Consider the following 27,214-nt stretch of genomic DNA (forward strand, 5'->3'; position numbering starts at 1 on the left):
TTATACTAATGACAAAAGTATCGGCTGGTATCTGCCAGAAATTCACCGATACCCATACACCAAAAACTAGTCGATGCCACCAATATCAATGCCAATACCAATACTTGGGCACATCCCTAGTTTGAACCAGAATAAGCAGTTTAAGTGTTTTTAGAGGGCTGTCAAGTATTTGCGGATACTTACAGAAAGCCAGTCTCTTGCCCATTTATTTCTGATGGAAATAAATGTAGTATCACAGTAGTTTTAAAAAAGTTAAAAAATTATTGTCATAGATGCAATTGTCATAGATGCATATTTTAGCAGGAGTTTTGTGATGAATTCTTTTGGTTAACAAGACCTGAAATTTTTTGTCCACAGGTAACTGCTGAAGAGTTGATGGAATTAGCAGCTAAAGCTGGAGAAGTGCGTTATCTACGCCTTGGATTGGAGTCTGGTGGAACTAAGAATGCATTAGTGGAATATTCAGAACAACCTTTTATAATTTCAGCTCTTAAAATGCATCATCAGGAGTTCATGGGACGTCACATCAAGTAAGTGTTTACTTTATAATATGAAGTATTTAAAGCTGATATGAAATGTCAGATATATAAAACCAATCTTTCTGGGCTCAGCCTGTGTTGCTCCATGAAATGAATCCTTGATCCTCATTTCTAAGGTGTAAATATTGCTATATATTCCAGAGAAAAAAGAGAAACGATAGTGCCAGAATATTCTGGCTCGCTCACCTTTTAATAAAGCTGTCGGTATAGTAAAAGAGCGAGTAGAAACCACTACCAGAGGTCCCTTGCCAATTAGCTTCTTCCTCCGCCAAAATCCCCCATCTACAGAGGAGCCGAACTAAGGCCCCGCTACCCGCTACTACTACAGTGAGCGTCTCTGGCGTCATTCCTTTCGATAGCATTGTCGGTGTAACACGCATTTTTGGTCTGTGCTGTGCTTTTCGTTTTCGTTTGGAATTTTCCTGATCCAAGATGGCTCAAGCTTCTGCATCCAAGTTAAGTACTGCTTTCAAGGTTTTAGATCTCATTTATGAAGATCTCCATCGTTTTTGAGTCTTAGAAGTGAGGTAGCGGGAGCATCATTGTTCCTGCGCCGCCTTCTCCCGACTTGTCGACCGCATGGCGGTTTCACGTGCTCCATTTGGTCCCCTATACCATCTGGGCAACCGATGTTTAGCAGTATTTTCCTTTATCTATACATTTCATTCATGGTTAATGCAGTTAGCTTTGTTTTTATACATCCTAGCCCTTCATGGGGGTTGTATTGCTCCGACCACATGTTTTGGATCTTAGCCTAGCCTAGTCAGATTCGCTGTTGTTAGGAGTTATGTCCCTCATACCTTATTAGGACCTTGTCCCTTCGTATACGTGTCCTTCTGCTCCCTAGTCACCTGCCCCCTAATTCTTTCGTTACGGCATACTGACTAGCCGCTTGAATGCCGAGGCTAACACACCCAAATTGTCAGATTTGCGATTAGCCTATCCATTCTAGGACAATACCTTTCTCTCATCCTTTTATTATTATTTCATCTTTCCACCCCCGTGTTAGGCTAGTCAGCTATCTCATTATTATTACTATATTGAATTTATTTTGTGTTGCTATGCTTCGCTGCTTTGGGTTGGCCTATATAGGCCTCCCCTCGGTCGACTGGTCCTTCACACCGCGTGTCTGTTCACCCGGCTGAGAAGGTTTCCAGTTGATCGTGTTCGAGCCACCCTGTTACCGACCTCCCACCTCCCTCCCCCTCTCCCCCCTACCTACGTGCTCACCCACCTCGGTGGAGTGATGACTCGCTCGCTACCCAGCTAGCCCATCCGAGTCTACATAGGTGAAGGGGGGAGAGTCCTTAGGGAGGAAGGGGGACACACTCGGTGCTCAGGCATACCGTACCCAGCCGCCTTGCTACAGGGTTCAGGGACTCGTCCCTCCCCCTCCCTCCACCAGCCAATGTGAGCCACTAGGCCTGGGAGGCCGGGACTCCCCCCTTCCACCCTTCATAACTATATCCCTCCACCCCCCCTCACGTCTGTAACCCTTCTCCCCGCTCCGGCGGTCTCAGGCCCCGGCTGACGCCGGCCCTGACCTTGAGAATGGGACTTTTCAGACTTAAGGCTCCGGCCTTATCGTGGAGTTCTATTTTAGTTATATTCTATTTTGATATATACATATATTATATCCTTTTCCATAGCACACACATATAACTTTTTTACGGCAAGAGTTCCTACTCCGCCAGGTATTTGTCACCCGGTCTCATCACTCCTCTCCCTGTTCACTTGAATGTTACTTTCCGACACCGGGTATGCCTAGAGTTCATTAATCTGTAAAAGTTTTTACTCCGGCTCCAGCCGGAGTTGTTTTGAAGTCATGCTCCCCACGTTCCGCTCGTGACATCAGGGCCCAGAGTTAGTTGTGACAAGGTGACACTTACCCTCATGTATAATTTTATTATACATATATATATATATATATACACAGTGGTACCTCGAGATACGAAATTAATCCATTCCGAGGCTGCCTTCGTATAATGAGTTTTTCGTATCTTGAAACACATTTTACATGTAAAATGGCTAATCCGTTCCAATCCCTCCAAAAACACCCCAGTAAATTATATTTCCAGGCCTAAAACACATGTTCTAGGGTTACGACGCCAATCCGATGGAAGAAATATGACTCCAAAAAGGCAATATTCAACTGCATGTAATGTTCAACCCCATTTTTACTGCATATATTAGGACTTTAGCATATGTCCCTTAGTAATAAGCCTAGCCTATATTAGCGGTTGCTACCTTAGCCTAGTCTATGATTCTGACATCTAAACCTAAGAGCTAAAAGCTTAGAATATGCCAATAAAATGTATAAATAATCAGTATGTACTCATTTCAAATAATTATTAATTAATCATTAACTATAATACACAAACAAACAAAAAACAAACCTTCCAATCGATTGTTTACATTCAGCTCTTACCCATCTTACGAGTATCGAACGAGCACCAAGCAATCATTTTTCCTAGCACACAGTAAGCCATAAATTGTCATTAGTATCTCTCTTCAACTAATGAAACTACCAAACAGTATAATAACCATTCATTTCTATTCTTTATTCTATCTTTACCTAATGGAGATACCGAGTTACTGACAGCTATAATGAAACATACGTATACACAACGTAATAATAAAAACAGAAGAAGAATTCTAAAAAATACGTATTTGTTGGCAGTCTGATTTATTTTATATTTTATGATATCTAATTCACAATTTTTTTATTAAATGTATTGCATGTACTCATTTCAAATAGTTATTAAGTAACCATTAACTATAATAAACAAACAAAAAAAAGCTTCCAAACGTCTGTTTACATCCAGCACTTACGAGTATCGAACGATCGCCAAGCAATCTATTTACACAGTAAGCCATAAATTTTCATTCTCTCTCTCTTCAACTACTGAAACTACCAAAAAGTATAATAACCATTCATTTCTATTCTTTATTCTATCTTTACCTAATGTTTTTTTTTTTATTCATGTATTGCATGAATAAGTTAATTTTTCAATTTACAGCATCCTTTTACCAATAGAATACTTGAAGCACAAGGGGTAGATGCTGACCAATAGGAGAGCAGGACCTTATGGTGTGACTAGCATCAGGAACCAATGGGAGAGCGGGAGGATGGTGGCAAGTTTACTCAGTTGGCGGCACAGGAGTTTTAAAATTATTCTCGGTGGTCCGGGCGAATCTCGGGACTTTACAGCAAAAACCTTTCGTATCTTGTAAACTTTTCGTATGTAGAGCAGTAAAATTTTTCGTATTGGCTTTCGTATCTCGAGTTTTTCGTAAGTAGAGCCTTTCGTATCTCGAGGTACTACTGTACATACATACATATATATCTATATGTATATATGCATTCTGCACGCCTGAGCTACTCTGGCAGCAGTCTTATATGTAATTAATTATTAAACCTCTCCGGAGGTTTTCAATGATACTCATGTATCATTTGACTTACAGGTTACCTGTTGTCAAGAGAAGGGCTGCAACGCAGTTCTTCAAGACCCCTGCGGCCACGAGGTATGCCGGTCTCACACGGGGTGTGCTGTGAGGGGGAAGGACTTCACCGTGTGGCACCATGAAAACTGCACCACATGCTACATCCTAGTGAACGAAGCCTCCGCCGAAGTACGTCTCATTTCAGACCGCCCTTGTTTTGATACAATGAGTTCCATTTATGTTAATTTTACTTTCTGTGCTAGTTTATTCTAACTCTAGTTGTAAGTACTAACACTAACCCCCCTTTTCAGGGCTTGGAAGAGGTCCGGGCAGCAGCACTGGCCTCCCTGAAAGCCTGGGTCGGAGGGTTTGGGAGGAATTCTCCCAAGGGACGTCCCTACATTCTGGCCCAGGACATGGCGGACCTGATCTTCCCCGGTGCCAAGAAAGGGTCAGTGGTAGAACCGGACGCAGCTGCTCCCCTCATAGCCGACATCCAAGCCATGGTAGCACCCCCGGACGACGGTGCCATCGCCGAGGAGGTCACAGGAGAAGTTGTGGCCCTTGATTTGGACCTGGAGCCCATGACTGTCGACGTCATGGGCAACGGTAAGGGTGTGAGTGAGGCAGGTCCTGTAGTTGCTCAGGGGCTTTCCTTGAGCCCTTCCCTTTCTCTTCCATTTGCTTCTACTTCTTTCCGGGGTTTCTCGGAGAAGCAGAGGTTTGTTAGGCCAAAGTCTTCTCTGACGATCCCCAAAGTGAAGTCTTCTACAGGCTTCAAACCAAATTCTAAGTCCCTGCCAAAAAAGTCGATCCCGTCTCTTGTCCCTAAGCCATCAGCTCACCATCCCGGGGCTGACAAGACAAAGGCGGTCTCTTCGGCCAAGTCCCCTAAACACAGGCCTCGCAAGGAGAAAGTTCATGCTTCCTCCTTCGACCCCGAAGCCTTCTCTTCCAACGTTTTGGAACAAGTGGGCAACGTCGTCGGGAATTTGGTGCAGTCCAAGTTCCAGGAGATGTTTTCGCAACTCTCCAATTCGGTCGAGGCTTCGGGTGGGTCAGTCGATCCAATCCCTGACGGAGAGGGTCGCAGCCCAGGAGAGTGCAATGACGTGCATCCGGGATACTTTGGCTACAGGGCATTCCCAGTCCAGTCAAGTGATCTTACCTTCGCTTATGCCGGACTCTTCTAACCTCCCTCCATTTAAGCCCAACAACCCTTAGAGGGTGGCTTCATACGCCCCCTTCTCAGAAGGGATGCTCTCTATTGAAGGTTGTGGAACTCGGAGACTCGAGGACTTCTAGTTCTATCCCGAGAACCTGCAACCACCCATTCATGGGCTACGTTCGCCTTACCGACGCAGCCATGATGAGAGAAGATAAATTCCCTAAGGAGACAGTCATTCTCCCCTGGGAACAGGCTCAGCAAGCTTGGCTACGGAGTCTGGCGGAGTGGGAGTGCGAAAATACTCGCCTCACCGCCTTTAGGAGCCCCTTCACCATTTTCATTACGGTGGAAGGTACGCCACTTCCGCTCACTCTGAAAGTGGTGGAAGCCACCTACCAGGCAGCTCTAAAGGACAAGCCTATGCCCCAGCTCCGGGAAACAGAGCCGACCTCTCTCCTAATTCCTGACTGTGCCACAACATTGTTTAGCGAGAGGCTACCTAGGCTCTCGGATATGCTAATCCAGACGGAGTATGATGCCCGGACTAGGCTCAGCAGGTCCCTCAACTCCTTGACGATGGCGGAGATGACGGCCCTTGTTTACGAACAAGAGCCGTTATTTAAGGTTATGGTTAAGTTGCTTCTGCATATCTGCATACAATGCAGTGCGACTTCTATGACTTTGTCATCGCAAGGCGTAATTGCAGGAAGCACGTTCTGGCGGAGGCCACGATCCGCCACGAACCCAACAAGCTCATCGCCTCATCCATATAGGGCACAGACCTCTTCCCCACTCCTGTCGTGAATGAGGTTCTGTATGAGGCCTCTAAGGTTAACCAGAGCTTGTGGGTCAGGTGGTGTCTAGTTCCGAAACAAAAACCCGAATCCACCAGATCCAACCCCAGGTCGAAAAAGAAGCCTAGGAAGTTCCAGTCCTTCCAGGCACCTCAGCAAGCTCTAGTCCAAACGGTACAGGTACCTCAAGTACCGCAACAGGCTGCGTCAAAGACACAATCGCAACAGCAGTATGTGCTTCTGACGCAACCTCCACAACAGCCCCAGCCATCAACCTCCTTTGCTGTCTCGCCGGCCTATAACGCGGCTTTTGAGGCTCAGTCCTTTCAGCCGTTCAATAGGTTCGCCAGAGGTGCCTTCCGCCAAAGAGGAGCCGGAAGGGCCTGCCAACAGGGACAGGGGTTTCCGAGGAGCACGTGGAGGCCACCCATCGGCAAACCAGCAGTGAGAGTCCCAAGGTAGGAGGGAGGCTGTACCTCTTTTCCGTCAAAGGTGGGGTTCAGCCCCTTGGGCTCAGAGCATTGTGACCAAAGGTCTGGGATGGAGTTGGCTTCAAAGTCCTCCTCCATCCAACAGCTTCTATCAAAAACCAACAGCGGAATTGATAGAGTATACCCAAGATCTTCTTCTCAAAGGTGTAGTATCAAGGGTCAAGAATTTAGTTTCAAGGACGCTTGTTCAGCGTGCCAAAGAAAGGCTCAGAAAAGCGAAGAATTATCCTAGACTTGTCCCATCTAAACTCATTCATTCTTTGCGTCACAACCTCTATAGATCTTACAGATGCCTACTATCATGTTCCATTAGCCAGACACTTCTGCCCCTTTCTAGGCTTCAAACTGGGAAGGATAGCTTACTCCTTCAAGGTGATGCCATTCGGGCTCAACATTGCACCCAGAATTTTCACAAAGTTAGCGGAAGCAGTCGTCCAAGAATTGAGGACGAAAGGAATATTAGTGGCCTATCTAGACGATTGGCTTATATGGGCAAGGAGGAATGCCAAAAAGTGACGGTCAAAGTAATCAAATTCCTGGAGCACTTAGGGTTCCAAATAAACAGGACCAAGTCCAGGCTAACACCGGAATCACACTTCCAATGGTTAGGCCTATAGTGGGACTTGAGATCCCATACTCTATCAATCCCTCCGTTGAAAAGAAAAGAAATAGCCAAGTCCACAGGGCAGTGTCTCAAACACATCCAGACTTCCCAGAGGAACCAAGAGAGAATCTTAAGCTCACTCCAATTTGCTTCAGTCACGGACATCCTTCTGAAAGCCAGGCTGAAGGACATAAACCGGGTCTGGCGTTCAAGAGCAAACCGCAGGTCTCGGGACAAACTAGCTTCCATCCCGGCGATTCTACGGAAACGTCTCCGCCCATGGACAGAGGTCAAGAACTTATCAAGAGCAGTACCTCTCCAGTTTTCCCCACCATCATTAGTGATCCACACGGATGCTTCACCAAGCGGGTGGGGTGGGTACTCACAGTACAAAAAGGTCCAGGGAACCTGGTCCCTGCCACTTTGCCAGCTGCATATCAATGTACTGGAAGCCATGACAGTATTTCTCACTCTGAAGAGGCTCCGACCCCCCAAGAAAATACATGTCAAGCTAGTTCTAGACAGAGCAGTAGTAGTCCACTGCATAAACAGGGGCGGATCCAAGTCAAGTCACCTGAATCATGTACTGATAGCCATTTTTACCTTGGCGGACAAGAACAAATGGCACCTGTCAGCCACCCACCTAGCCGGGGTAAGGAACGTGGTAGCAGATGCTCTATCACACTCCGCCCCGCTGGAGTCGGAGTGGACCTTAGACAAGGAGTCATTCAAATGGATCTGTCACAAGGTCCCGGGGCTTCAGGTAGATCTCTTCGCCACGGAGTCAAATCACCAACTCCCTTGCTATGTGGCTCCCAACCTGGACCCTCTGGCCTATGCCACGGACGCTATGGCTCTGGATTGGAACATGTGGAAGAAGATTTATCTGTTTCTTCTAGTGAATCTTCTTCTGAAAGTACTGGACAAGCTCAGAACGTTCAAAGAACGCGTTGCTTTAGTAGCCCCCAATTGGCCCAAAAGCAATTGGTTTCCCCTACTCCTAGAATTGGGACTCCGGCCTCAACAGATTCCCAATCCCAAACTGACTCAGTTAGTACAAACGTGGACTGTGTCCGCTTCCTCAAGAATTCAGAGAGCCCTAACTTTATGGATTTTATGAAGTTTGCGGCACAAAGGGATGCTAACATCAAACCCCAAAATATCAAATTCTTAGAATCTGATAAAAGGGAATCCACATTGTGTCAGTATGACTCAGCCGTTAAGAAACTGGCTTTGTTCCTCAAGGGTTCAAACGCACAAACCATGACCAGAAATTTGGCCATAACTTTCTTCAGGACATTGTTCGAGAAAGGCCTAGCAGCAAGCACAATTACTACATAAATCGGCTCTTAAAAAGATCTTCCAATTTGGTTTTAGTATAGATCCGACAGATTCTTATTTCTCTTCTATTCCAAAGGCTTGCGCTAGACTCAGACCCTCTGAGAGACCTAGGTCAGTCTCATGGTTTTTAAATGATGTCCTTAAATTGGCCTCACAAATCGATAATGACTCTTGTGGAATATATAGCTCTTTTAAGGAAAATGTTATTCCTAATAAGTTTGGCCTCAGGAGCTAGAATTTCAGAACTGTCGGCTCTTTCAAGGGATCCAGGTCGTCAAGTTTTAGCCAAAAACGAAGATCCACAAGAAAGGTGGGCCCCCCTGGAAAACCATACCACTTCCACAGGACCAGTCACTGTGTCCAGTCAACTCCCTAAAAGCCTACTTGAGTAGGACTACCCTGATATCCTCATGCCCATTATTTGTTAGGGAAAAAGGTGGTACAATTTCCTTAAAAGGGATTAGGCAACAAATTTTGTATTTCATAAAACAGGCCAACCCGGAGTCGTTCCCAAGGGCTCATAATGTTAGGGCAGTTGCCACCTCCATCAATTACTTTCAACATATGAACTTTGACGATCTTAAGAAATACACAGGCTGGAAATCTCCGACAGTATTTAAACGCCACTATTTGAAGTTTTAGAAGCCCTTAAATTCTCTGTAGTGGCAGCTGGAAACTCAGTTTCCCCTGACACTGCTTGATATATACTTTCTTAACCTTATCTCTGTAGCTCTTTCTCTTCTGCCTGCCTCACTAGCACCCTTACCTTATCTTGGCCGTCTCTGTATTTTACCTTGGATGTAGTTGTACATATAATGAATATTGTTGCTTTATGTTTGGGCCTAGTTCCCTTGTTTGTTTTACATATCCTTACCTTATCTGTTGCTATGGTTTTGTATTCTTATCATTAAGTTACTTTAAGGTCTATTAAAACGCATTGTTTCTGTATATTTTTATCACTTTGTTGTAATCTGAAGTTCTATATTATAGCAACTAACCTTACTTGTGTTTTAATTTACCTATTTTTACAGTATTTATGCATAACTTTCCAAGCTTGGTGGGGCCAATTCTCTGGCACTATTTCACTGAGCGACACAGGCTGAGCCCAGAAAAGGGATTTTGACGGAGGAAAAATCTATTTCTGGGAATGACCTGTGTCGCCCAGTGAAATCCCACCCTCTTTTCCACATTCCTCACCCTGTCTGGCCCAAGCTTGGGTGCTGTCTTCAGGAATGAAGCCAGAGACGCTCACTGTAGTAGTAGCGGGTAGCGGGGCCTTAGTTAGGCTCCTCTGTAGATGGGGGATTTTGGCGGAGGAAGAAGCTAATTGGCAAGGGACCTCAGGTAGTGGTTTCTTTTACTATACTGACACCTTTATTAAAAGGTGAGCGAGCCAGAATATTCTGGCACTATCGTTTTTCTTTTTTCTCTGGTATATATAGCAATATTTATACCTTAGAAATGAGGATCAAGGATTCATTTCACTGGGCGGCGACACAGGTCATTGCCCAGAAATAGATTTTTCCTCTGTCAAAATCCCTTTATTAGGCGAGAGGGTAAGCACCAACAGCTCTTCATATTGGTAACCAAGTCTTAGCAGGAACTGTAAATGAAATTCTGATATTTCTTTTGAATTAAAGGTACCTGTATTTGAATACAGTTAGTATGATAATTAACTGTGTTAAACCATTGTTATAATAAGTATACAGCCAAATTTAGAAAAACTTAGCTGAGAAAATCACATCATGGAGAAACTATGTTTCAAGCATATCTTCAAATGCAACTGCAAGGGATATCTGGCAAGAAATTAGAAAAATTAATGGTCAATGTGTAAGACCTCCAAGAAATGCAATACACCTAAGTGGCAAAATATTCATAACATATGAAATATCAAATGTGATAGGAAAACATTTTGAAAACTTCAGTGCTTACTCCAGCCTAAATATATATATTTTCAGAACAGAAAATAAAAAGAAAATATTGTACTCAATTTTGAAACTTGAAGATTTGGACTATAATTATATGTCTTTAACATGGATGAACTAGACAATGCCCTCAACTCATGTCTTCCTTCAGCACCAGGATAAGATAAAATATCAGTGTTCATATGTGAAACAAACCTTCATTCTTAACAATAGGATAATCTAGCACCAGCTGGAAACTGGGTACTAAATGCAAAGCAAGGAATCTGTGTCATCTGGCAACCCATTTGTATACAAGGTGGAAGTTGGTTACCGACCAAGCTTCGGACCTCATGATGCATCAGACTTTCTTTGACCGTCTTGGAGATTAGTCACAATGCGCTCTCCTTCCCAACCCGGTTGCATTATTTGCTTGCTATTTTTTACTTTTTAGAGTGTGTGTGTGTCCTTTTATCATGGATGCTTCCAAGAGCTCCAAGCCCTGTAAACGTATGTGTCTGGGAATTCAGGGATTTCCATAGTCCAGGTTTTTGGCATTTGAAATGGTACAAAAAGTAGCTCCTATAGCTAATTCATATTTATTGAAATTTTATGATATCATCTGGCTAAAACATATCTTTCCTGATAAGTGGAAACATGCTATTATTATTCCAATAGATAAACCAGGAAAAGATACTAGTAATCCATCTAATTACAGACCAATATCCTGTTCATGCAAAATCTTAGAAAAAATGTCAATGTACTACTAACATATGTTATAACCAAAGAATCTATTTTAACACCAACACAATCAGGTTCAATAGCTGGCAGGTCAACCCTGTATCCACTAACACATTTAGAAGACCATATCAAAAAAAGATATGCACAGGAAAAATGAACAGTAGCAATATTTTTGTATATACAGTACACTCAACCTATTATTCACGTTCTCAATATTCGTACAACCTCTAGTCTGGAGTTTCAGTAGAAATATGTAGGATTCCAGCAAATGTAGGAAAAAAAGGATATGAAAATGTAGATTCTGCTGCTAAATTAGCTCCAACAGTTAAACAAGCCCCAGTAAGACTGGATAACATCTGTCAGACTATTGATATACCAAGATTGGCAAACAGAATGGTCCTTAATACCAACCACAAATAAGCTCAAAACTGTAAAGACTGAAGTGTATGCATGGAAGTCTTCTTCACAAAAAGAAAGTTCAAAAGAAGTAATTTTAACAAGACTCCGTATAGGACGCACTAGATTCTCTCATCGTCACTTAATGTCATTGCCACAGACTGACCCAATGAAATGTAATAGTTGTCAAACTGCAGTGACTGTACAACATTTAACTTATCAAATGCCCAAATTGGTCCCAACAAATACACATTTATATTTGAAATTCTCTGGGTGCTGATGAGCAAAAACTGCCATTAACCGAAACTCGGTGGTTCATGGTGCAGATAACCGATTAATGGTGCCTATGTTTTGCATTTTTGTACATGAACTTCCCTGACAGATATACTTAGCTATAGTCTCCGACGTTCCCACAGAATTTCAAATCTCGCGGCACACGCGACAGGTAGGTCAGGTGGTCTACCTTACCCGCCGCTGGGTGGCGGATGTACGAACCACTCCCGTAAGCTTGTCAGATTTTTCTCTGTCGCGGGAACGATAACAACTGTTGTCGGTTCCTCTCGATAGTTTTTCGATTCTCGCTTGCCTGGAGTTAATTTGGACTTCTTTTGGTGACGTATTCGCTTTGTTTGGCTTGGCATACGCTGATTGTGGACCGGTTTGATTTTGAGTTTGATTTTCTTTAACGATGTCTGATCTAGAATCGGTAGTTAAACTTCGGTGTTGTTTAGGGTTTGCGTGAATGAAGGATGTAAGGTGAGGTTGCCGAAAGCTTCGGTACCCCACCCCCACGACGGTTTGCATGAAATGCAGGGGGAATGATTGTGCGTTTGCTAACCCTTGTAGTGAATGTAAGGGATTGAATGAAGAAGAATATAAGGCTCTCTCTCTTATGTTAGGAAGTTGGAACGTGATAGAGTGCGTAAGGCTTCCTCTAGAAGTTCTAGCAGATCTAGAATGAGTGAGTTGGATGTGGATCCTAATAGTACTAACGTAGAATTAGAACCTTCTTCCCAAGTTGCAGCCCCGCTCCCCGCACCGAAGCCGGAGATTCGCCTTCGGAGGCGGCAGCTCTGAAAGCCAAGAATCGTTCTGTGGATCAGAAGATTCGTCAGTTTTTGGCCAAGGTAAGGGAGAGTGTTAGTGATCAGTGCAGTGTCCCCAGTGTTGTGGAGGGTGCGTCTGACCGGCTCCTTAGTGCCTCTAGGCCTAGACCTCTTCCAGACTCCCAGTTCCAGTGGAGTAGGAAAGTCGAAAGCCGCAGGAGGGCTAGGGAGAGCCCCCACCGGTCAGGCGTCCCCTCGGCAGATCCTGAAGTACGCTCCCAGCTGCCTCGGATCGCTACAAGAAGGAGCTCCTACGCCAATGCTTCTCCTCTTCGTCGTCTCCCTCTCCGAAGAGAGGTTGGAACTCCCCTGGATGCGTCGCGCCCCGTTGAAGAGGGCGTTGGAAGGCTCCCTGCAGTCCTTTGGCTTCTAGTCCGGAAGTTTTCCCGGAAGAATCGTCGGTGGAGGCGAAGAAACACAAGAAATCCTGTGATCGTTCTTCTTCTCCGGGCCCTCGCGCTCCGCGCTCTGGCGCCTGCTTCCGAGGAAGAACTAGAAGATTCTCCTACGAGAGTACTCGCGGGACTTCAAGCTCAGATCACGGCGCTAGCAGACTCTCTAGCAGTTAGATTCACGTAGGAAGAAGGACGTTTCTCTTCCGATCAAGAGATCTAGGCGCCGCTCTTCCAGAGGATCGTTCTTCCTTCATATGGGGAGGTTTCGTATGAAGGTGGGGGCTCGCGTGAGCGCCCTCGCTCGCGGGAGCGCCCTCACTCGCGTGAGCGCCCTCGCTCGCCTGGCTCTCTTTCAATTTCAAGGCGCCAAACATCGGTAGGACGCTCTATGGAGAAAGAAGTTTTTTCTCCAGATTGGATTCCCGCTTCCGGTAAGCGCACTGCACCTGCTCATCACGCGATTTCTTCAACATCCCGCGTGAGACTTCTCCTCAGCAGCCTCAAAGATTATAGAAGGCGCCCTTATACAAGTAGGCGTTCTTCTTCCAGATGTCACTCTCCTCGAGTATCGGATCGTGACTTCTCTCCTGACAGGCATCTAGAGTCTGGAGGAGTCGTGTGCATGATAGACGGCATACTGTTAGCCGCTCCCCGCAAGGTAGGCGCCAAGAGCCTCCTGCACATAGCTCTCCTAGTAGGCGCTCGTCTCTTTTAAGGCGTCATACTCCTGATTATTCTCCTAAGGGCAGACAACAAGAGTCTTTCAAGCGCCCTTCTCCGTGTAGGCGCTCTCCCCGCTTCTAGGCGCACTTCTCCTGACCGTTTGTCTCTTGGTAGGCACCAGGAATCCCGGAAGCGCCCTTCTCCAAGTAGGCGCTCGTAGTTTTGAAGCGCCCTTCTCCTGAATGTTACCCTCTGTTAGACGTCAAGAGTCTCGCAAGCAGCCTTCTCCTAGTAGGCGCATTTCGCCTTCCAGTCGAACTTCCGTTGATCGTACGCACTGGACAGGTATGGAGAGCCGCGCAAGCGCTCTGCTCTCGAATAGGCGCTTCTTCTCCTGCAGCCGCTCGCCTCAGGATAGGTGCATAGAGTATAGTAGGGCGCTCGCCTCCTCGTAAGCGCCCTGCGGATGTTTCCGAGAATTCTCGGAGTAGGAGCCCTACCTCTCCTTCGGCTGAGATTCCGTATACCTCGAAGAGGGAGTCTCATCGTAGACTTCCCAGATCTTCTCATCGTTCTCCAGTGGATGTGAACTCTTCTAAGAGATGGCGTTCTCCAACCTCTCGCTCAACTCCTGCTAGGATCCCTTCGTCACCTAAGGATCTTCCGCGCTCCACCTCGACAAGACGTCCTAGAAGGATTCGGTATGAGGAACCGAACACTTCTGCTGCTGTCTCTTCTTACAAGAAGCTTACGAGCTACTTTTACAAGTTTTTGGGGATTCCCTTACGCCTACGGCTCCTCCTTCTCCTCACTCACTTTTTTTCAACGGCGAAGACAGCGAAGAGTTCTTCTTGTGTGAGGATGAAGCCCAACTCTTTCTATGAAGAAGGCACTGAGGAGTTTTGGTTCCTGGATGGCTTCCAAAAGAAGAAGCGGGGGAAAACGATCGTTCGCTTTTTCCTCCTTCGAAGTTATCAGGACGCGCTGGTTTTCTGGTACGAAACAAAAGGAGAGCCCTTAGGATTGGGTTCTACCGTCTTCGGCTGATTCGATTTTTTCGGCACTGGTAGATTCGACAAGGAGAACTGCCCTTAACTCTGCTAAGACGACTTGGGCAATGAACGAAATTGGATCATTTGCTCAAAGGTATGTTTAGATGCTAGAAGTCTTTAACTTCCTTGATTGGTCGTTGTTTGGGAGTTTCTAGCCAAGAAAATTGAAGTGCCAGAGTCAATTTCACCAGATGATCTTATGTGTGTTTTGTCTTGTATGGACAAGTCAGTAAGAGACGGAGCGAGTGAAATCGCCTCCCTTTATGGGGCCGGCATCGTGAAGAAGAGGTCGGTTTACTGTTCCTTCTTAACGAAGTCGGTCTCCCATGCTCAGAGGTCTTCTTTGCTGTTTGCTCCTCTGTCTACTCAGTTGTTCCCGAAACATCGAGTGCAGGACATTTCGAGGTCACTTTCGGACCAAAGCCACCCAGGACCTTTTGGCACAGTCGGCAAGAAAACCTCGCCCTTCTTTCCCTACCAAGGCTAAGAAGGAGGAAAGGCAAGTGTTCGAGAACCCTTTCGAGGGGCATCTTCATCAAGAACCTCTACGTTTAGAGGTCGTAGACCTTCAAGAAGGGGTAAGACTTTCGCCAAGTCTGTTAAAGCCCCCAAAAACCCCCCAAATAACTTGCAAGTCCTTCAACAACGGTGGGTGCGCCAGACTCTTAGAGTTTTTGCAGAAGTTCTGGGCCCAAAAAGGGGCGGATCCTTGGACCCTTTCTATTTTGAGGAGAGGGTTACCTCATCCCTTTCGTCGAAAGACCTCCCTTGGACGACCCATCCCAAGGGAACTGACGGCCAGGTACAGAGACCCCATCATGAATCAAGCTCTCCATCTAGCAGTAGATCAGATGCTGGAGAAGGGGGCTATCGAACTAGTGACAGACCATCATTCATCGGGCTTCTACAACCGCCTTTTCCTAGTTCCGAAGTCCTCAGGGTGGGGGATGGAGACCGGTGTTGGATGTAAGCGCCCTAGACTTCTTCGTAGAAAAGAAGAAGTTCACGATGGAAACGCCTTCATCAGTGCTGGCAGCGCTTCGTCCAGGGACTGGATGGTTTCCTTGGATTTACAGGACGCTTACTTCCACGTACCGATCCATCCTTCCTCGAGGAAGTTTCTCAGATTCATGATGGGGGGGAAAATTTTTCAGTTCAGGGCTCTGTGTTTCGGCCTCTCGACGGCCCCTCAAGTGTTTCACGGGATTTTGAGGAATGTGGCTCAATGGCTTTCATTTGAAATGGGGTGAGGATATCCATGTACCTCGACGATTGGCTAATAAGGGCCATTTCAGAAGATCGTTGTTTGAAGGACTTACAAGTAACTTTAGAATTGACGAAGGCTTTGGGACTTCTCGTCAATTTCAAGAAAAGTCATCACTAATTCCGCGAGCAAGAGTGTGTGTATCTCGGGATACAGATGAACTCTCTGAGTTTTCGGGCTTTTCCCTCGCAGGAAAGGATAGCCCGAGGATTCGAGAGAGTAAACAACCTCTTGGGAAAAGAAGTATGCACATGAGGGAGTGGATGAGTCTGCCCCCTGGGGGACACTCTTCCTCTCTGGAGCAATTCGTTTCCCAGGAAGGTTGCACCTGAGACCGCTCCAATTTCTTTCTTCAATCGGAATTTGGAGTCGTCGTTCTCAGGATTTGACGTTCTCCCTGTCGTTATCCCAGACCTCAAGAGACATCTCTTATGGTGGACAGATCCCAACCTCTTTGCGAAGGGACTGTCTCTTCAATCACAGACCCCCAACCTGGTGTTGTTCTCCGACGCGTCGGACATGGGGTGGGGTGCAACTCTGGGAACCAACGAAGTGTCAGGTACCTGGGTGGGGGACCAGGTAGCCTGGACATCAACAGAAAGGAGTTGATGGCTGTGTGGTTGGCTCTGAAGGCTTTCGAGCCCAAAGTCAGCAAGATCGGTAGTGCAGGTCAACGCGGACAACACTACAGCTCTGGCATACATCAGGAAACAGGGGGGGACGCATTATCCTTCTCCCTGTACCGGAGACAGCAAGAGACCTTCTTCTGTGGGCAGAAGAAAGAGGAATCAAGCTTCTCACCAGGTTCGTGCAGGGAGAAAGGAATGTAAGAGCAGATCTCCTCAGCAGGAAAGATCAGTCCTTCCCACAGAGTGGACCCTTCATCTGGATGTATGCCAGAGCCTGTGGAAGTTTATGGAGGGGCAGGCCACACATAGACCTCTTTGCCACGTCAAAGAACAAGAGGCTGGATCCTTACTTAACTGCTCTCCGATATCGGATTCCAGAGGCAGTAGCAAATAGATGCTCTTCTTCTAGACTGGAACGGACTCGACGTCTACGCGTTTCCCCCCTTCAAGATCCTGGGGCTAACCATCAAGAAGTTCGTAGAGTCCGATTCAACGAGAATGACCTTAATCGCTCCCTTTTGGCCGCCCAAGAATGGTTCACAGAGGTACTGGAATGGTTGGTGGACCTTCCAAGATCGCTCCCGGCTAAGGAGCGATCTACTCAGACAACCCCACTTCGACAGGTACCACAAAAATCTCCTCGCTCTCAGTCTGACTGGTTTCAGACTGTCCAAAGTTTGGTCAGAGCGAAAGGTCTTTTCAGCGACAGCTGCTAAAGCAATCGCAAGAGCGAGGAGTACTTCCACCTTGCGTGTATACCAGTCAAAGTGGGATGTCTTCAGACGTTGGTGCAAGAGGAAGAACATTTCCACTTCCAGTACCTCTGTGACCCAAATTGCGGATTTCCTTTATTTTCCTCAAAGAAGATGTCATCTGGTTGTGTCAACTATTAAGGGGGTGGGATACCGCAGTATGTTGGCGCGGTATTTTCGGCATAGAGGCTTAAATATATCCGATGATAAGGACCTGCATGATCTTATTAGATCATTTGAAACCATTAAGCGTCCTCATGTAGTACCGAACTGGAATCTAAGACGTAGTCCTACAATTCCTTGGATCGTCTAGATTCGAACCTCCTTGGCTTTAGCCTCTTTCAAGGATTTGACGAAGAAGGCTATCTTCCTTTTGGTCCCTAGCTACAGCTAAGAGAGTGAGTGAGCTCCAAGCTATTGAGGGCAATGTAGGGTAGGTTTAAGGAAGATTCTATGGTGTGTTCGTTTCTTCCTTCCAAGTTTGCCTGGCAAAGAATGAAAACCCATCACGTCTTGGCCCAGGAGCTTTGAAATTCGTAGTTTATCTTTTCTAGTAGGGGAAGAGCCTGAAAGAACTCTTTGCCCTATGAGAATTATGAAGTATTTCCTTAAGAGGAAGGAACAACTTAGGCTAATCAAGAGGTGCTTTGGTGCTCCGTAAAGGACCCCACTCGGCCCATGTCGAAGAATGCTCTTTCCTTTTTTCTGAGAAGCCTTATTACAGAGGCACATGTTGCCTGTAAGGAAGATCATTTTAGACTACTGAAAGTGAAAGCTCACGAGGTGAGAGCCATCGCAACTTCGCTTGCATTCAGAAAAAATATGTCTGTGCGGAACTTGATGGAGGCGACTTTTTGGAGATGCCAATCGGTTTTCGCAAACCACTACCTACGTGATGTAAAAATCACATATGATAAATGCTTCGCCTTGGGTCCTTTCGTATCGGCGGATTCGGTGCTGGGGCAGGGAGCTGAAACTTATCCTGTGTAAATTTTTATATGTTACCCTATATTTTTATATTGTTTGTTTTTTGGTTGTCTGAAAGAGGTTGCAGGAGGCACCTCTTTTTGTCGTAATATTGAACCCTTTGTATTTGGTTAGGTGGTCTGGTGGGTTTTGGCTCCTTGCAGAGGTAGTGGTAAGGATCTGTTTAGGTAAGCGGGACATGGTCCCTCTAACAGCATCCGACTTGGATTCTACCACAATAGGGATTCACATATCCCAGTGGTAGATCCGAGAGTCTTTCAGCATCAGGTCACGTCCTAGCTGTAGCTCTCCAGGCAAATGCAGACTCAGAGATAGTATCTATGAAGTCTTCATCCTGAAAAGGTGAGAACCAAGGTTTTTATATCCTACAACATTAGTTGTTTCCCGTCTTACCTGTATTATTGAGCTGTCTCTTACCCTCCACCAAGGTGCCAATCAGCTAAGTATATATCTGTCAGGGAAGTTCATGTACAAAAATGATATTGTTACACTACAATAAAGTTTTGTACATACTTACCTGGCAGATATATACGATTAATGGCCACCCAGCCTCCCCTCAGGAGACAGGTGGAAGAAGAGAAAAATCTGACAAGCTTACGGGAGTGGTTCGTACATCCGCCACCCAGCGGCGGGTAAGGTAGACCACCTGACCTACCTGTCGCGTGTGCCGCGAGATTTGAAATTCTGTCGGGAACGTCGGAGACTATAGCTAAGTATATATCTGCCAGGTAAGTATGTACAAAACTTTATTGTAGTTTGAACATATCATGTTATAGCCCCACCATAATTATTATTAGTGCCTTAACCGGAACTTTGCATGTTATGGCACACCATAAATCACTGATTTTACAGTGCTAGACAAGCCCCATAAAACCAACTGTATATTAATAAAAATAAGTTTCTGGTTAGCTTACAACAAAAATTTTGAGGTTATGATTTTCGACACTTTTTATGTTGTATTTTTCTAATTTTTTTAGTGACGCCTCATATGCGGAACTAGTTTCCGAGTGAATGAATACTAGCTTGCTATGTGCAAAGTTTATAATAGTCCAAAAGTGCAAATAATGAAAAAATCATTGCTTGTTTCCAGTAATAATAACAAAACTAAGTTTCTGGTTAGATTACAACACAAATTCCAAGTATCCAAAGAGAGACATTATCCAGTAATTTGATCAGAGAGAGAGAGAGAGAGAGAGAGAGAGAGAGAGAGAGAGAGAGAGAGAGAGAGAGAGAGAGAGTCTTGGCAAATGAGATCATTTGCCCAATAGTCTTGGGGATTGACGTAACGTTTATTTTCTGAACAGATAGGACAGAGAAGTGTTCGTTTCATTAAACGGCCTCTGACTCATGCCAGTAAATGTTTTGTTGATACTAATAATATAAGCCTATTTAAAGATACGTTTACTTTAATTAGTCTATATGATACGTAAATAGTAATCAACTGTTCTTGTAGCCCTCAAGAATTGGCAAATCGAAGTATCCAAAGAGACATTATCCAGTAATTTGATCAGAGAGAGAGAGAGAGAGAGAGAGAGAGAGAGAGAGAGAGAGAGCGGTCTTGGCAACAATGGTCCTTGGGGATTGACGTAACGTTTATTTTCTGAACAGATAGGACAGAGAATTGTTGTCGTTTCATAAACTGGCCTCTGAACTCATGCCAGTAAAAAAATGTTTTGTTGATACTAATATAAGCCTATTTAAAGATACGTTTACTTTGATTAGTCTATATGATACGTAAATAGTAATCAACTGTTCTTGTAGCCCTCAAGATTTTGGCAAGTCACTCCAGGTTGTACATAAAACTTCAAGAATGTAGTGTCACCAGAGGATTACAATAGTTTTTACCTTCAAGAACCAGCATTTTTTTTGATGAAAATAACTCCAGGTTGTACATCAAAACTACAGGAAACACATGTAGTGTAACCGAAAGGATTACAAGTAAGGTTTTGATAACTTTTTATTAGTTTAAGACATTTTTCCAGCGTCGTTCCGGCTTACGACGATTTTCGGGTTACGACGCGTCTTAAGAACTGAACCCCCGTTGTAACCTGGGGACTGCCTTTAATCTAAAATTAAAGTACGAATTAGAGACAGTTATACTGAAAACTTAAGAGTAAATACAGTAACTTATGATTAACCTTAAAATTAGATACAATATAACTGAAAGTGTGATTAATCCTAAAGTAAAAAAACAAGGAAGCATCACAACTATGTACAACATGTGGCATCCAAGGTACGACAAAGGCTACATGGTGGCAGAGCCACGGCAAGAATGTCTGTGATTGCAGTAGAAAGGAGAGATCTTAGATGTAAGCTACTTACTACTACGCAGTGTCAGGAGAAACTGTGTTTCCCGCTGCCACTGCTGGAAATTTAAGTGCTTCTAAGGACTTGAGGTAATGGCGTTTGAACACTGTTGGAGATTTCAGCCTGTATACTTTTTCAGAATCATCAAAATTCATATGCTGAAAGTAGTTAACTGAGGTAGCCACTGCCCTAATGTCATGTACACTGGGGGGAAAGATTCTTGGTGGCTTGTTTAATGAAATATAATATTTGTTGCCTTATTCCTTTTTAAGGAAATAGTGCCACCTTTTTCCCTCATAAATAAAGGGCCCTGAAGATCTTAGGGCTGTTCTAGCAAGGTATGCTCTTAGGGCAGTAACTGAACATAAGGATGGGTCCTGAGGAAGTGGGAGAATTGTTTTTCCACGGGGCCCACCTATCTAGTGGTCCTCATTTTTAGCTAAAACTTGACGATCTGGAGAAAGTAAAACTTCTCCTGAATGGAGAAACTCTACATGACCTGAGTCTCTAGATAGAGCCGACAGTTCAGATACCCTGGCTCCTGAAGCTAGACTTAAAAGGAATAATGTTTTTCCTCAGGAGGGGTAAAAAGTCCCATGAATTCATTATCAGTGTCTGAGGCCATTTTTTTTGAGAACATCATTTAAAAACCATGACACAGACTTAGGCCTCTCTGATGGCCGGAGTCTAGCACAGGCCCTAGGGATAGATGAAAAATAAGAGTCTGTTAGGTTTCTATTTGAAACCAACTGGAAAGGAAGATTTTCTTGAGTGCAGATTTAGTAGCAGTGATAGTACTTGCTGCTAAACCTTTTTCAAACAGTTACCTAAAAAAGGAAATGGCCAGATTGGTTGTCATGGTTTGATTTTCAGAATTCCTCAGGAAAATAGCTAGTTTCTTAACTGCTGAGTCATACTGACGTAGGGTTGACTCCCGTTTATCCGATTCTAAGAATGGATGTTCTGAGGGTCGATGTTGGCATCCCTTTTTGCCACAAACTTCATGAAGTCCATAAAATTAAGGTTTTCTGAATTCCTGAGGAAGCGTACACAGTCTTCATTTGTACTAGTTGTGATAGCTTGGGATTGGAATCCATTGAGGTTGGAGTCCCAATTCCAATAGTAGTGGGAACCAATTGCTCTTGGGCCAATTGGGGGCTATTAGAGCAATGTGCCCCTTGAACGTTCTGAGTTTGTTCAGAACCTTCAAAAGAAGATTCACTGGAGGAAAGATGTAAATCTTCTTCCATTGATTCCAGTCTATAGCCATGGCGTCCGTGGCATAAGCTAGAGGGTCCAGGTTGGGAGCCACGTAACAAGGGAGTTTGTGATTCGACTCCATGGCGAAGAGATCCACCTGAAGCCCCGGGACTTGTTGACAGATCCAATTGAATGACTGCTTGTCCAGGGACCACTCCGACTCTAGTGGGACTGAGCGAGATAGCGCATCCGCTATCACGTTCCTTATTCCCGCTAGGTGTGTGGCGGATAGGTGCCATTTGTTCTTGGCTGCCAGTGAAAATATGGCTATCATGACATGGTTCACATGGCTTGACTTGGAGCCTCCCTTGTCCAGCACCAGCTTGATGTGAGGAACATAGCTTCCAGTACGTTGATATGGAGCTGGCGGAATGGAAGGGACCAGGTTCCTTGTACCTTCTTGTACTGAGAGTACCCTCCCCAGCTGCTTAGTGACACATCTGTGTGGATAACTAGTGCTGGCGGAGGGAACTGAAGAGGAATTGACTTCGACAAATTCTTGACCTCCGTCCAGGGGCGGAGGCGTTTGTGTAAGATCGCCGGGACAGTGGATAGTTTGTCTCGGGATCTGTTGTTTGCCCTTGAGCGCCAGACGCGGTTTATGTCTTTGAGTTTTGGTTTTAGCAGAACGTCTGTTATCGAAGCAAATTGGAGAGAGCCTAGGATCCTTTTCTGGTTCCTCCGAGACGTCTGGTGTCATTTGAGAAATTGTCTGGTTGCTTTGGCTATTTCTCTCCTCTTCAACAACGGAATTGATAGAGTGTGTGAGTTCAAGTCCCACTGAATGCCCAACCACTGAAAGCGAGACTCCGGTGTTAACCGTGACTTGGTCCTGTTTATCTGGAATCCTAATTGTTCCAGAAACTTGATTACTTTGACCGTTGCTTTGTGGCATTCTTCGATGCTTGAGGCCCAAACGAGCCAATCGTCCAGATACGCAACTCGCATTATTCCCTGAGACCTGAGTTCTTGAACGACTGTCTCCGCCAATTTTGTGAAAATTCTGGGGCTACATTGAGCCCGAAAGGCATTACCTTGAAGGAGAATGCCTGGTTCCCTAGTCTGAAACCTAGGGTCGGGCAGAAGTGTCTTGCTACTGGAACATGATAGTATGTGTCTGAAGATCGATAGAGGTGGTGACGGCCCCACGAGGTAGTAAGGTCCGCACCTGTGAGATGGTCAGCATTCTGAACTTGTTGCAACGAATGAATAAGTTTAGACGGGACAAGTCTAGAATTATTCTTCGTTTGTTTGAGCCTTTCTTTGGCACGCTGAACAAGCGACCTTGAAACTTAAAGTGCTTGACTCTTGACACTACTCCTTTCTGAAGGAGTTCTTGAGCGTACTCTATCAATTCCACTGTTGGTTGTTGATGGAAGGTTTTGTATGGAGGGGGACCTTTGATCCAGCTCCATCCTAGACCTTTGGACACAATGCTCTGTGCCCAGTTGCTGAACCTCCATCTGTGTCGAAAGAGGAACAGTCTCCCTCCTACCTGAGGGTTCTCACTGTTGTTGTGCAGGGTGTGTCCCGCGCCCTCCTCGTAAGTGTTTACCTCGGCTGGATGCTCTTCCGCCGCCTCTCTGGCGGAAGGCAGCTCTAGCTCTGCTACACCCCTGCCGAACTGTTAAAAGGTTGAAAGGACTGGCTTTCAAATACTGGGTTGAAAGGCGGGGAGACAGCGTAGGAGGTCGAAGCTTGTGCTTGTGGTTGCGCCACCAGCAGAAACTGTTGTTCTGGCTGTGTCTTGGAGGTAGACGGTTGCTGTACTTGTGATACCGGAACCGCCTGCATCACCGCCTGTTGCTGAGGAGCCTGGAAAGGCTGGAATTTCCTAGGCTTCTTAGATTTCTTGGTTGAAGAGGCCGACTCTGACTTCCTCTTACTAGTTAAACCCCAGCGAACTTTCAGACTCTGGTTGAGTCTGGTTGCCTCGCAGTGAACCGAGTTGCACCATCCGACTCTGGGAAGAGATCAGCACCCCAGATCGAAGCAGCCAATAACTTATTGGGCTCATGTCGGATGGTGGCCTCTGCCAGGACATGCTTCCGACAATTTCGTCTTGCTACGATAAAATCATATAAGTCACACTGCATTGTATGCAATTGTGACTTAGCTATGATCTTAAACAGAGGTTCATCTCTGTAGATCAGAGATGATACCTCCGTCATAACAAGCGTATTGAGGGACCTGGACAATCTCATTCGGGCGTCAAATTCAGCCTGGGTGAGGCTGTCCGGAAGCCTGGGTAGCCTCTCGCTAAATTGTGCGATGGCACAGTCTGGTTTGAGCTTCCCGACCAAAAAGGTGTCCGGGAGATCCAACCATAGATCTTCTGTTCCGGGGAGTAGGAGCGATGTAGGCTCTGTTTCCCGTAGCTGTGGCATTGGCTCATCCCTCATCACGGCCTGCATCTTGAGCTCCGCTACCTTCGTAGTGAACGGGATGGGCGTTTCCCCGTCCACTGTGAAGATCATGAATGTGCTTTTAAATGCTTGGACCCTGGTATTGATGCACTCCCAATCTTCCAGGCTCCTAAGCCATTCACGTTGGGCTTGATCCCGGGAGAGGATGACCGTCTCCTTTGGGATCTTGTCCTCTCTCCTCATGGCCGCTTCCGTAAGGCGGGCATACCCGATGAAGGGGGGTTGCAGATCTACCGGATGAAACTCGAGGTCCTCAAGCCTTCGAGTTCCACAGCCCTCCAACATCAGCATCCCGACCTTGAAGGGAGCATAAGAAGAAATCCTCCAGGGATTACTTGCCGTGAAAGCGGGGAGAGTATTATAGTCCGGCATGGTTTGGACTGCCATGCGGGGCTGCGCAAGACCTGTCGCGGGGTTCTCACGGAGACCTGCGATGAGGTTCTCCTGAGTGACCAGCCTCTCCGAAATGGCTCGGATTGACTGGCCTGACTCCTTTAAAGAAGATGTGATTTGCGTGAACATCTGGAACTTGTTTTGGACCAAGTTCCCGACCAGACTACCCATTTGCTGCACAATATTTGCAGTAAAGGAATCTGTGTCAAAAGGAGCAGGTTCCACCTTCTCTTTGGGGGTCCTAGGACGGGCTCCTGTAGAGGTCGAAGGCTCAGGGTCAGGGAAGAGCTGAGCCTTGTCCCTAGAAGACTTACCCTTGGAGCCCTTTGAATACGAAGTCGTTCTAGGCTTCTCTCCTCCGGGATGGTGAGCCGAAGTTTTCTGAGAGCCACTAGAACTTGACTTCTTCAACAGCGTCTTTTGAAGCGTCTTGTATTCACGCTTACCTTTAACTTTAGGGATCACCTGTGCGGACTTCGGTCTGACCGACTGCCCATCCCTGGTGAATCCCTGGAAAGAAGCGGCAGCAGCAGGAGGAGAAGAAGCTCTAGATGGGCTCAAGGGGGAGACCTTGAGCCCCCACTAAACCTGCCTCACTTACATCCCTACCTGCGGCGTCTACCGTCATGGGCTCAAGGTCAAGGTTGAGAGCTGCTACTTCCTCCAGGACTTCTTGGTTCGCAGGTTCCTCCGCGGCCAGAGCCACCTGTTCTTGAATGGTGGCGATCACAGGAGCCGCCGCTTCCGGGTCGACGTAAGAGGTCGGTTTTCCGTCGGGGAAAATGAGGGTGGCCATCTTCTTGTCCAAAATGTACGGCTGCCCCTTAGATACGTTGTGACCGAAACCGCCAACCCAGGCCTTCAGAGTGGTTTGAGCGGCGTCCCTGACCGCCTGAGCACCCTGAAAGAGAGGGTTAGAATTAATACTTAACCCTTAAACGCCGAAGTGGTAAAATAAAAATTGTCTCCCGTGTGCCGGAGGTGTTTCGGAGTGAGCGCCAAAGCGGAAAAAATATTTTTTTCAAAAAATCACAGCGCGCTTAGTTTTCAAGAATAAGAGTTCATTTTTGGCTCCTTTTTTTTCATTGGCTGAAGTTTAGTATGCAACCATCAGAAATGAAAAAAAATTTATCATTATCATATACAGTGGTACCTCGAGATACGAAATTAATCCGTTCCGAGGCGGCCTTCGTATAATGAGTTTTTCGTATCTTGGAACACATTTTACATGTAAAATGGCTAATCCGTTCCAAGCCCTCCAAAACCCCCCAGTAAATTATATTTCCAGGCCTAAAACACATGTTCTAGGGTTACGACGCCGATCCGATGGAAGAAATATGACTCCAAAAAGGCAATATTCAGCTGCATGTAATGTTCAACCCCATTTTTACTGCATATATTAGGACTTTAGCATATGTCCCTTAGCAATAAGCCTAGCCTATGTTAGCGGTTTGCTACTGTAGCCTAGTCTATGATTCTGACATCTAAACCTAAGAGCTAAAAGCTTAGAATATGCCAATAAAATGTATCAAATAATCAGTATGTACTCATTTCCAAATAATTATTAATTATTAATCATTTAACTATAATACACAAACCAAAAAGAACAAAAAAAAACAAACCTTCCAATCGATTGTTTACATTCAGCTCTTACCTGTCTTACGAGTATCGAACGAGCGCCAAGCAATCATTTTTTTCCTAGCACACAGTAAGCCATAAATTGTCATTAGTATCTCTCTTCAAGTTAATGAAACTACCAAACAGTATAATAACCATTCATTTCTATTCTTTATTCTATCTTTACCTAATGGAGATACCGAGTTACTGACAGCTATAATGAAACATAACGTATACGTAACGTAATAATAAACAGAAGAATTCTAAAAAATACGTATTTGTTTGGCAGTCTGATTTATTTTATATTTTAATGATATCTAATCACAATTTTTTTATTAAATGTATTGCATGTACTCAATTTCAAATAAAAATTATTAAGTAACCATTAACTATAATAAACAAACAAAAAAAAGCTCCAAACGTCTGTTTACATCCAGCACTTATGAGTATCGAACGATCGCCAAGCAATCAAATTTACACAGTAAGCCATAAATTTTCATTTCTCTTCTCTTAACTACTGAAAACTACCAAAAAGTATAATAACCATTCATTCTGTTCTTTATTCTATCTTTACCTAATGTTTTTTGTTTTATTCATTGTATGCATGAATAAGTTTTTCCAATTTACAGCATCCTTTTACCATAGAATACTTAAAGCACAAGGGGTAGATGCTTGACCAATAGGAGAGAGGACCTTATGGAGTGACTAGCAACAGGAACCAATGGGAGAGCGGGAGGATGGTGGCGAGTTTACTCAGTTGGCGGCACAGGAGTTTTAAAATTGTTCTCGTGGCCGGTCCGGCGAATCTCGGGACTTTACAGCAACAACCTTTCGTATCTTGAAAACTTTTCGTGTGTAGAGCAGTAAAATTTTTCGCATTGGCTTTCGTATGTCGAGTTTTAGTAAGTGAGAGCCTTTCGTATCTCGAGGTACTACTGTATAAA

The 27,214-nt window shown here is 45.2% G+C and overlaps 1 protein-coding gene across 1 annotated transcript in view; it reads left to right on the top strand.

The window, feature by feature from the left end:
• Positions 1 to 27,214, top strand: part of LOC135224827 (uncharacterized) — a 362,810-nt gene that overhangs the window by 75,661 nt on the left and 259,935 nt on the right. The window contains exon 6 of the mRNA XM_064264150.1: positions 358 to 530. Coding sequence (XP_064120220.1) covers positions 358 to 530 — 173 coding nt within the window. The remainder of the gene's footprint in view (positions 1 to 357; positions 531 to 27,214) is intronic.

This window comes from Macrobrachium nipponense, chromosome 12 (genome assembly GCF_015104395.2).
Source record: "Macrobrachium nipponense isolate FS-2020 chromosome 12, ASM1510439v2, whole genome shotgun sequence".
Taxonomy (NCBI): Eukaryota; Metazoa; Arthropoda; class Malacostraca; order Decapoda; family Palaemonidae; genus Macrobrachium; species Macrobrachium nipponense.